The following is a 12,156-nucleotide window of genomic DNA, read 5'->3' as shown; positions in this document are numbered from 1 at the left end:
TACAAATACCTGCTGAGGATGCCTCTTGATGACTAGGTTCATTTCCCCTTCTAGGTTTTTACCCCCTTTGTCTCCTGAAGGTACTCAACTTTGTAAGGTTATGGTTCCGGGACCTGTTCCAAATGTTGGCAGGTCACTTAGTTGAGCTGACCTAAGGCCTCTACACACGCAGGCCTCCTATTCCCTCAGCTTTACTGGTAATAAATTCATTGGGTCTTCTCCTTTTACTCTTGGGATTTTTGTGTCAGGATGAAGTGAAGCCTCCATGTGGCTGGGGGAAGGGGTGTGCATGTGGTCCGGCATTTTATAATGATCAAATAGGATACATTCTGATGTCATCCCATCATAGCTTTGTAAGCATAAGGATATTATCCCCTGGGACTTTCTGGGGGAAAAATTACTGAAATGTGGCCTTGCCTGTGGAGCATACCATTGATTTAAAGAATTAATTAGACACTAGCAGGTAGGTAGTCTTTTCTATTGCTTAAATATGTCATTGCAAAATATTTAGTATTGGTCTCTTCTAACTCTTCTTCCCTGTGGGATGTATTGGTTCCGTCATCAGGTGGGAAGAGGAACACTATGAGGATGGCGTAAAATGGATGTTTCTGGAACACAAAGGTCCATTGTTTGCACCCAAATATGAGCCACTTCCTTTTGACGTTGATTTCTGTTACAATGGTGAGTTACAGTGGGCAGCCATTTTTTTAATGCACCAATGGTCTGGGTAAGTTATCAACAGAAGATGCACTTTTTTTAATCATTTCGAGCATTACTCAACGAGGCAACAAGGATACCTAGTATAGCAGATTAAAATGTCAGTGACTAGTAGGGGATGCTTTTTTCAAGTATTGTGAAGCCCCTTCATGCCCTCAAACTTGGCAATTTTTTTTTAAAGTAGGGAGCTGGTAAGATGCACAGTAAAGAGTAACTTCAGATTACAAGGATTACACTTCAGATAATTTTTGTGCAACATAATAGTTGTGATTGCATGCTATGAAATGGCCCAATCATCATAGGATATACAATAAACTACCTGCTCTCCTGTTGCTTTGCTCGTGGTTACAAAAATACATTATTGTGATGTGCTATGTGTAATTTATATGTTCGATTCTGTTATTCACCTGTTTGTATTGAATGTCAGTTTTACAATAAATACATAAATGGGAAGAAAGTGAACCTTCCTCCTCTATCAAATTTCTTTTACTCCTAAATGTTACAAATATAGCTGTTCATTTACAGGTTTGTCTTGGTTCTCTGTTGTTTCTAAATATGATGCTTTAAACTGTCGGTTCAGGCTCACCAGTAGCTCAGTTGTTAGTGTATTGCCTGATGTGGAGGTTGGAAACGCCAATGGAATCATACGGTTTTATATAGGTCAGTGCTTTCAGGAAAGGAAGGGGAGGTAAAACCTGCACGGAGTGATCCTCAGCGGCAGGTATTGGTCCCCTTCCCATGTTTAAATCCCTAATCAGGAATACCCTGAGGCCGAGTAAAGCCATGTCTACTCTTAAAGAAGTTGTATTTATGTGGCGCTTTCATGTCCTCGGCATATCCCAAGTGCATTACAACCAATGGATTATTCTTGAAGTGTAGTCGCTGTTGTATAAGCAAGCGCACCTGCTAATTTACGCACAGTGAATGAACAGCAATGTAATATTTTTGATTGTAAGAACATAAGAAGAAGTAGGAGCAGGAGTAGGCCATACGGCCCCTCGGGCCTGCTCCGCCATTCAATAGGATCATGGCTCATCCGAATCTAGACTCAACGTCCACTTCCCTGCCCTCTCCCCGTAACCCCTAATTCCCTTATCTGCTAGGAAACTGTCTATCTCCATTTTAAATTTATTTAATGTCGCAGCTTCCACAGCTCTGGGGTAGCAAATTCCATAAATTTACTACCCTCTGAGTGAAGAAGTTTCTCCTCATCTCAGTTTTGAAAGGGCAGCCCCTTATTCTTAGATTATGCCCCCTAGTTCTTGTCTCACCCGTCAGTGGAAACATCCTCATCGCATCCACCCGATTAAGCCCCCTCACAATCTTATATGTCTCGATAAGATCGCCTCTCATTCTTCTGAACTCCAATGAGTAGAGGCCCAACCTACTCAACCTTTCCTCATACGTCAACCCCCTCATCTCCGGAATCAACCGAGTGAACCTTCTCTGAACCGCCTCGAGAGCAAGTATATCTTTTCTTAAATATGGAAACCAAAACTGCATGCAGTATTCCAGGTGTGGCCTCACCAATACCCTGTATAATTGCAGCAAGACTTCCCTGTTTTTATACTCCATCCCCCCTGCAATAAAAGCCAAGATTCCATTGGCCTTCCTGATCACCTGCATACTAACTTTGTGTTTCATGCACCAGGACCCCCAGATCCCTTTGTACTGTAGCAGTTTGCAGTTTCTCTCCATTTAGATAATAACTTGCTCTTTGATTTTTTTCTGCCAAAGTGCATAACCTCACACTTTCCAATATTATATTCCATCTGCCAAATCTCTGCCCACTCACTTAGCCTGTCTATGTCCTTTTGCAGGTTTTTTATGTCCTCCTCACTCACTGCTTTCCCTCCCATCTTTGTATCGTCGACAAACTTGGATATGTTGCACTCGGTCCCTTCCTCCAAATCGTTAATATAGATTGTAAAGAGTTGGGGTCCCAGCACTGACCCCTGCGGAACACCACTAGTTACTGATTGCCAGCCCGAGAATGAACCATTTATCCCAACTCTTTGTTTTCTGTTAGATAGCCAATCTTCCACCCATGCCAGTATATTACCCCCAATCCTGTGATTTCTTATCTTGATCAGTAATCTTTTGTGTGGAACCTTGTTGATTGAGGGATCAGCATTGGCCAGGGCACTGGAAGAACTCACCACTCTTTCAGATATTGCCAAGGGATCTTTTATATCTATCTGAGCAGATAGATGATGCCTCATTTATCTTCTCGTCCAAAATATGGCAATTTGACAATGCAGCATACTCTCAGTAAAGTGTTGGTCTACATTTTGTGCTCAAGTCCATAGTAGGGCTTGAGCTCTCAACCTCCCGAGTCACTTGCGAGAGTGCTACCAACTGAACTAGACACATGTTATTTTTTAAAATAAATTGCATCTCCAAACAAACCTTGAAAAATCACTTGCTGAAGTAGTATGACATTTCTATTCCCCACACCGGCTGAACTGAGTAAGATTTACCAATTCAAACTGGGTTGACAATAACCCTAAACTCCTTTGCTATCCTTGAAGCACATAATGGGCAGATTCTTTCAGCTCATCTGTATGGAATAGATTCCAGGTGAAAGAGCAGTGTTCTAATTACTTCTGGTCCTTAATCTTTTAAATTAATAGTTATTAGAAATTTGGATACTGTGCATGGAAATAAGTCAGCATCTGAAAACAGAAGGTAACTTTTTTTAACCAGTTTATGGTTCTGGCAAAGAAATACACAGTAACCTGCCCTTTTTTTCTTTTCAGATGCTGATAGAAATACACCTCGCACAACATTTTCCTAGTTTTATTTCAATATGCATTTTATTTAAAATCTCCACAGTTAGTTTGTAGTAGACTTTCTTTGCCCCTCTTCACATGTGATGGTTTGTTTTGTAAATCGGGTTTGTTTGTGTGTAGGAAATCAAATGAAGTTGAGTCTCGTAGCAGAAGAAGTGGCCACCTTCTTCGCCAAGATGCTGGATCATGAGTACACTACAAAAGAAGTCTTCAGACAAAACTTCTTTAACGACTGGCGGAAGGTGTGTTTTACTTCTGTTTCAATTGAGAAACCTAGATCATGAGTCAAGGCCAAAGTTGATAAGCGTAGGATAGAAGATGATAGTCCTAAGAAATATTGATTAGGTGACGCGAAGTTTAGACTTTAAAAGCCCGTAGATTGGAAGACTGAGGGAGGCAAGGAGTTCCACAGTTAGAGGTCCTGAGGGAGAATGAGTAAGAGATGGTTTTCACATTTTTTAATTTGATGTCCCGAGACACTTCCTTTTCAAAATCATCAGTTTTTTAAAATCTGGATGAATGGAATCTAAGATAAATAGAAAAACTGCAAATGTGAATTTAAAACTGAAAATGCTAGAAATCCTGTCAGCATCAGTAAAGAGAAAAGACAAATTACCATTTTGGGTTTAAAAACTTAAGCAAATTGAGTGCAGAGTTCAGTCTGCATCTGTTTTTACTGTTGCAGGTGCTAACAGACCATCTGTATATTTTTAACATTCTCTGAACAGAATCTGAGCTGGTCCACAGTATGAATAGTACTTTGCGCTTTTTTATTATTTGTTCTCGGGATACGGGCAACACTGACAAATGCACTTTTATTGCCCATCCCTAGTTCACTTGAGTAGGTGGGGTTAATGGGCTGCCTTGAACCACTGCAGATCCCACAATAATGATAGGTAAGGCATTCCACGATACGTCATGGAACCAACCAGGGAACATGCTATTTTAGATCTTGTGTTGTGTAATGAGATGGGGTTAATTTGTAATCTCATAGTAAAGGATCTTCTGGGGAAGAGTGATCATAATATGATAGAATTTCACATTGAGTTTTTCTGTGAAATACTTCAGTCTGAAACAAGAGTCTTAAACTTAAATAAAGCCAATTATGAGTATGAGTGGTAAGTTGGCTAAGGTAGATTGGGAAATTAGATTAAAAGGTATGACTGTAAGCAGTGGCAGACACTTAAAGAAATATTCTCAATGAAAATACATTCCATTGATAGTGAATACATTGGTTGTGATATTTCAAAATTCCATAGATTTGAGAACAGTCCCAGCGGATTGGAAAGTAGCAAATGTAACCTCGCTATTCAAGAAAGGAGGGAGAGAGAAAACTGGGAACTAAAGGCCAGTTAGCCTGATATCAGTCATTGGGGAAAATGCTGGTATCCATTATTAAGGAAGTAGTACAGGGCACTTAAATCATCATATGATTAGGCAGAGTCAACACAGATTTATTAAAAGGGAAATCGTGTTTAACAAATTATTAGAGTTTTTTGAGAATGTAACTAGCAGGGTGGATAAAAGGGAACCAGTGGATGTAGTATATTTAGATTTCCAAAAGGCATTTGATAAGGTGCCACATAAAAGGTTGCTATGCAAGATAAGGGCTCATGGGGTTGGGGGTAATATATTAACATGGATAGAGGATTGGTAAACAGAGGGATAAATGGGTCATTTTCCGGTTGGCAGGCTGCAACTAGTGGGGTGCTGCAAGGATCAGTGCTTGGGCCTCAGCTATTTATAATGTCTTTTTGTATTAGTTCCTGGGATGTGGGCGTCGCTGGCAAGGCCAGCATTTATTGACCATCCCCAATTGCCCTTGAGAAGGTAGTGGTGAACCACCTTCTTAAACCGCTGCAGCCCACATGGTGAAGGTACTCCCATAGTGCTGCTAGGGAGGGAGTTCAAGGATTTTGACCCAGCAACTATGAAGGAACGGTCATATATTTCTAAGTCAGGATGGTGTGTGCTTTGGAGGGGAGCTTTGAGGTGATGGTGTTCCCATGCGCCTGCTGCCCTTGTCCTTCTAGATGGTAGAGGTCATGGGTTTGGGAGGTGCTGTCGAAGAAGTCTTGGTGAGTTGCTGCAGTGCATCTTGTAGATGGTACACACTGCAGCCACGGTGTGCTAGTAGTGGAGAGAGTGAAGGTTTAAGGTGGTGGATGGGGTGCCAATCCAGCGAGCTGCTTTGTTCTGGATGGTGTCGAGCTTCTTGAGTGTTGTTGGAGCTGCACTTATCCAGGCAAGTGGAGAGTATTCTATCACACTCCTGACTTGTGCCTTGTAGATGGTGGAAAGACTCTGGGGAGTCAGGAGGTGAGACACCCGCCACAGAATACATAGCCTCTGACCTGCTCTTGTTGCCACAGTATTTGTGTGGCTGGTCCAGTTAAGTTTCTGGTCAATGATGACCCCCAGGATGTTGCTATTGGGGGATTTGGCGATGTGGTTAGCTGCTCTCTTGTTGGCGATAGTCATTGCCTAGCACTTGTGTGGCGCGAATGTTACTTGCCACTTATCAGCTCAAACCTGAATGTTGTCCAGGTCTAGCTACATGCGGGCATAGACTGTTTAATTATCTGAGGAGTTGCAAATGGAACTGAACACTGCAATCATAAGAACATAAGAAATAGGAGCAGGAGTAGGCCAATCGGCCCCTCGAGCCTGTTCCACCATTCAATAAGATCATGACTGATCTGATCCTAACCTCAAATCTACTATCACTCTACATCCCTCCCGAACCCATGTGATCTCCTGGGAGAGGCGAAAAACCAGATTTAAAAAACCCAATGGCCAATTTGGGAGAAAAAAATCTGGGAAATTCCTCTCCAACCCATCTAGGCAATCGAAACTCGTCCAGGAGATCACTGTCCCTATATTTTCTACAGTACTTACCTTCTGTAAAAGGTGATCTCCACCCCAGCCAGGAACAGGAATAGAACCATCTCCTGAAATCTAACACATAATTAGAACACAAGAAGTAGGAGCAGAACCAGGCTACACGGCCCCTGGGCCCGCTCCGTTACCCACAGGGCCATGACAGTTCCAAACATAGACTCATGTCCAATTTCCTGCCCGCTCCCCATAACCCCTAATTCCCTTTACTTCTAAGAAACTGTCTATTTCTGTTTTAAATTTATTTAATGATGTAGCTTCCACAGCTTTCTGGGGCAGCAAATTCCACAGACCTACTACCCTCTGAGTGAAGAAGTTTCTCCTCATCTCAGTTTTGAAAGAGCAGGCCCTTATTCTAAGGTTATGCCCCCTAGTTCTAGTTTCACCCATCATTGGGAACATCCTCACCACATCCACCCGATCAAGCCCCTTCACAATCTTATATGTTTCAATAAGATCGCCCCTCATTCTTCTGAACTCCAATGAGGGGCCGATTGGCCTACTCCTGCTCCTATTTCTTATGTTCTTATGATTGCAGTGTTCAGTTCCATTTGCAACTCCTCAGATAATTAAACAGTCTATGCCCGCATGTAGCTAGACCTGGACGACATTCAGGTTTGAGCTGATAAGTGGCAATGAACATCCCCACTTCTGACCTTATGATGGAGGGAACGTCATTGATGAAGCAGCTGAAGATGGTTAGACTGAGGGCATTGCCCTGCGGCACTCCTGCAGCAATGTCCTGGGGCTGAGATGATTGGCCTCCAACAACCACAACCATCTTCCTTTGTGCTAGGTATGACTCCAGCCAGTGGAGAGTCTTCCCCTGATTCCCATTGACGTCAATTTTACTAGGACTCCTTGATGCCACACTTGGTCAAATGCTGCCTTGATATCAAGGGCAGCCACTCTCCACTCATCTCTGGAATTCAACTCGTTTGTCCATGTTTGGACCAAGGCTGTAATGAGGTCTGGAGCAGAGTGGTCGTGACGGAACCCAAACTGAGCATCGGTGAGCAAGTTATTGGTGAGTAAGTGCCGCTTGATAGCACTGTCGACGACATCTTCCATCACTTTGCTGATGATTTAGAGTAGACTGATGAGGTGGTAATTGGCCAGATTGGATTTGTCCTGGTTTTTGTGGACAGGACATACCTGGGCAGTTTTCCACATTGTCAGATAGATGCCAGTGTTGTAGCTGTACTGGAACAGCTTGGCTAGAGGCGAGGCTAGTTCTGGAGCACAAGTCTTTAGCATGACAGTCGGGATGTTGCCGGGGCCCATAGCCTTTGCTGTATTCAGTGTGCACAGCTGTTTCTTTATCACGTGGTGTGAATTGAATTGGCTGAAGACTGGCTTCTGTGATGGTGGGTACCTCAGGAGGAGGCCAAGATGGATCATCCACTCGGCACCTCTAGCTGAAGATGGGTGCAAGCGCTTCAGCCTTGACTTTTGCACGCACGTGCTGAGCTCCGCCATCATTGAGGATGAGGATATTCATAGAGCCGCCTCCTCCCGTCAGTTGTTTAATGGTCCACCACCATTCATGACTGGATGTGGCAGGACTGCAGAGTTTTGCTCTGATCCGTTGACTGTAGGATTGCTTAGCTCTGTCTGTAGTATGCTGCTTCTGTTGTTTAGCATGCATGTAGTCCTGTGTTGCAGCTTCCCCAGGTTGGCACCTCATTTTTAGGTACGCTTGGTGCTGCTCCTGGCATGCTCTTCTACACTCCTCATTGAACCATAGTTGGTCGCCTAGCTTGATAATGGTAGTGTGCCGGGCCAGGAGGTTACAGATTGTGGTAGATTATAATTCTGCTCCTGCTGATGGCCCAGATTTCAGCTGCTAGATCTGTTCTGAATCTATGCCATTTAGCACAGTGGTAGTGCTAAACAACACAATGGAGGGTGTTCTCAGTGTGAAGACGGGACTTCGTCTCCACTAGATTGGTGAGGACGAGGTCAAGTAGGTTTTTCCCTCGTGTTGGCCCTCTCACCACCTGCCGCAGGCCCAGTCTGGCAGCTATGTCCTTCAGGACTCGGTCAGCAGTGGTGCTACCGAGCCACTCTCTTGGTGATGGACATTGAAGTCCCCATGAGGTTACAAATTGTGGTGGAGTACATTCTGTACCCGGAGTACACGTTGTGCCCTTGCTACCCTCAGTGCTTCTTCCAAGTGGTGGTCAACATGGAGGAGTACGGATTCATCAGCTGAGGGAAGGCGGTAGGTGGTACTCAACAGGAGGCTTCCTTGCCCATGTTGGACCTGATGCCATGAGACTTCACGGGGTTCAGAGTCAATGTGGAGGACTCCCAGGGCCACTCCCTCCTGACTGTATACCACTGTGCCACCACCTCTGGTGGATATGTCCTGTCCCACCAGCAGGACAGACCCAGGGATGGTGTTGGAGGAGTCTGTGACATTAGCTGAAAGGTATGATTCTGTGAGTATGACTATGTCAAGCTGTTGCTGTTGCTTGACTAGTCTGTGGGACAGCTCTCCCAATTTTGGCACAAGTCCCCAGATGTTAGTGAGGAGGACTTTGCAGGGTTGACTGGGCTGGGTGTGCCGTTGTCATGACCGAAGCTGATGCCAGGTGATCCGTCCGTTTTTTAAATTATTGTTTCTTATAGCGGTTTGAGTACAACGGAGTGGCTTGCTAGGTCATTTCAGAGGTCAGTCAACCACATTGCTGTGGGTCTGGAGTCACACATCAGCTAGACCAGGTAAGGAAAGCAGATTTCTTTCCCTAAAGCACATTAATGAACCAGATGGGTTTTTAAGACAATCTGGTAGTTTCCTGGTCACCACTAGCTTTTTATTCCAGATTTTTATTTAATTAACTGAATTTAAATTCCACGGCTGCTGTGGTGGGATTTGATCTAGTGCCTTTGGATTATTAGTCCAGGCCTCTGGACATCCCTTATTATTGACTTGGATGAAGGGACTGAGTGCAACATATCCAAGTTTGCTGACGATACAAAGCCAGGTGGGAAAGTAAGCTGTGAGGAGGACACCGAGTCTGCAAAGGGATATAGACAGGTTCATAGAAGTGGGCAATAAGGTGGCAGATGGAGTATAATGTCAAGAAAAGTAAAGTTATTCACTTTGGTAGGAAGAATAGAACAACAGAATATTTTTTAAATTGTGAGAAACTATTAAATGTTGGTGTTCAGAGAGTTTTAGGTGTCCTCGTACAGGAAACACTAAGTTAGCATGCAGGTACAGCAAGCAATTAGGAAGACAAATGGTATGTTAGCCTTTATTGCAAGGGGGTTGGAGTACAAGAGTAAGGAAGTCGTACTACAATTGTACAGAGCTTTGGTGAGACCACACATGGAGTACTGTGTACAGTTTTGATCGCCTTATCTGAGGAAGGACATACTAGCCTTCAAGGCGGTGCAATGAAGGTTCCCTCGACTGATTCCTGGGATGAAAGGGTTGTCCTCTGAGGAGAAATTGAGTAGATTGGGCCTATAATCTCTGGCATTTAGGAGAATGAGAGGTGATCTCATTGAAACCTACAAAATTCTGAGGGGGATTGACAGCTTCGATGCCGCGAGATTGTTTCCCTTGGCTGGAATGTCTAGAACTAGGGGGCATAGTCTCAGGATAAGGGGTCGGCCATTTAAGACTGAGATGAGGAGGAATTTCTTCACCTGAAGGTTGTGAATCTTTGGAATTCTCTACCCCAAAGGGCTTTGGAGGCTGCATCGTTGAGCATATTCAAGGCTGAGCTAGATAAATAGATAGATTTTTGGACTATAGAGGAATCGAGGGATATGGGTATCTGGCAGGAAAGTAGAGTTGAGGTGAAGATCAGCTATGATCTTACTGAATGGCAGAGCAGGCTCGAAGGGCTATATGACCTACTCCTTCTCCTAATTCTTATGTTATGTGCTTACTTTGACCTAGTGACGAAGAAGAAACAGTAGTATATGTCTAGGTCAGAATGGTATGTGACTTGGAGGAAACTTGCAGGTGATTCACTTGCATGATTTTACAGTTTTTGCCCTCTTTGGTGTTGGAGATCAAGGGCCTGGCAGGTGCTGTCAAATTTAGCGCGGTGAATTGCTGCAGTGCATCCTGTTTTTAGTACGTACTGCAGCCACATTGCACTGGTGATAGAGGGGGCTGGATTTTGAGTCCAGTGGCAAGGGCACCAATCAAGTGAACTACTTTGTCCTGGATGGTGTCCAGCTTCTTCTGTTAGCAGCTGTTCCCATCTAGATGAGAGGTGAGTATTCAACATCTACATGGCTCAAGTCTGTAGTTTGAAGGAGAGGCTTCCGAGTAGTCAGGAGGGGATCCACTTCTAGGAGCCATGCTCTGCTTTGCTCTTACAGCCACCTTGTTGAGATGGCTGGTCCAGTCAAGTTTCTGGTCATTGGTGATTTTCTCCCAGGATGTTGATGCTGGGAAACTCCGTGATGATGGTGCCGTTGAAGATCGGGTTGAAGTGATAATTCTTCCAAGAATTGACAGACATGGGGAAGTGTTCCTTCTATTTAATTTCCCCCTTTTCTCTGTAGAGAAGTAATCTTTTATTCAGTGACAAACTGCACAGCCAAGATCGAGACCAAAAAACCGGCTCCACCAACGAGGCCCGACCAGAGGGAGCAGCGAGGCGAGGTGAGGCGGAGCCCGGCTTAAAAACCGGCTCCACCAACGAGGCCCGACCAGAGGGAGCAGCGAGGCGAGGTGAGGCGGAGCCCGGCTTAAAAACCGGCTCCACCAACGAGGCCCGACCAGAGGGAGCAGCGAGGTGAGGCGGAGCCCGGCTTAAAAACCGGCTCCACCAACGAGGCCCGACCAGAGGGAGCAGCGAGGCGAGGTGAGGCGGAGCCCGGCTTAAAAAACGGCTCCACCAACGAGGCCCGACCAGAGGGAGCAGCGAGGCGAGGTGAGGCGGAGCCCGGCTTAAAAACCGGCTCCACCAACGAGGCCTGACCAGAGGGAGCAGCGAGGCGAGGTGAGGCGGAGCCCGGCTTAAAAACCGGCTCCACCAACGAGGCCCGACCAGAGGGAGCAGCGAGGCGAGGTAAGGCGGAGCCCGGCTTAAAAACCGGCTCCACCAACGAGGCCCGACCAGAGGGAGCAGCGAGGCATACCAAATCAACAGCAGAGGAGAGAGGTAAAAAGTAATCAGAGTGTGACGTCACCAGGGAGCAGGTAAGTGATTGGTTGGTGAGTATTTCTCTTCAATACAAGCTTGACTTCTGTGGTGTTAAATTTCTAGGGTCTCTGGTGTAGTGGGGACAGTTGGTAAATAAAGCGCCCTAGAGTATACCTGTAACTGGGGTATTGAATAAATTTTTTAATTAATTAAAGGAGTAAGTCATGGCAGGAGAGCTCAGACCCGTGTTCTGCTCCTCTTGCTCCATGTGGGAAATCAGGGACGCTGCCAGTGTCCCTGACGACCATGTGTGCGGGAAATGCATCCAGCTGCAGCTACTTGCAGCCCGCATTGCGGCGCTCGAGCTGCGGGTGGATGAATTTTGGAGCATGCGCGATGCTGAGAGGCTCGTGGATAGCACGTTTAGCGAGTTGTTCACGCCTCAGGGTAGGGCAGCACAGGGGGTGACCAGGCGGAGCAACAAAGGCAGGCAGGTAGTGCAGGGAACCCCTGCGGACATCCCCCTTTCAAACAAGTATACCGCTTTGGATACTGTTGAGGGGGATGACTCACCAGGGGAAGGCAGCAGCAGCCAACTTCCTGGCACTGGGGGTGCTCCTGCTGCCCAGGAA

General features: G+C 45.4%; 1 protein-coding gene across 5 annotated transcripts in view; it reads left to right on the top strand.

The window, feature by feature from the left end:
- The window catches only part of LOC147114649 (DNA topoisomerase 1-like), a 183,914-nt gene that overhangs the window by 106,653 nt on the left and 65,105 nt on the right, over positions 1-12,156 (top strand). For all 5 annotated transcript variants that reach the window (XM_085992493.1, XM_085992495.1, XM_085992494.1 and 2 more), the window contains 2 exons: positions 566-681; positions 3,630-3,751. In XM_085992493.1, coding sequence (XP_085848619.1) covers positions 566-681; positions 3,630-3,751 — 238 coding nt within the window. The remainder of the gene's footprint in view (positions 1-565; positions 682-3,629; positions 3,752-12,156) is intronic.

The sequence above is a fragment of the Somniosus microcephalus genome, chromosome 7 (genome assembly GCF_052327205.1).
Source record: "Somniosus microcephalus isolate GS21.2 chromosome 7, FLI_Smic_1.0, whole genome shotgun sequence".
Taxonomy (NCBI): Eukaryota; Metazoa; Chordata; class Chondrichthyes; order Squaliformes; family Somniosidae; genus Somniosus; species Somniosus microcephalus.
Note: the sequence above shows the minus strand (reverse complement) of the source record. Positions and strands in the feature narration are given on the sequence as shown.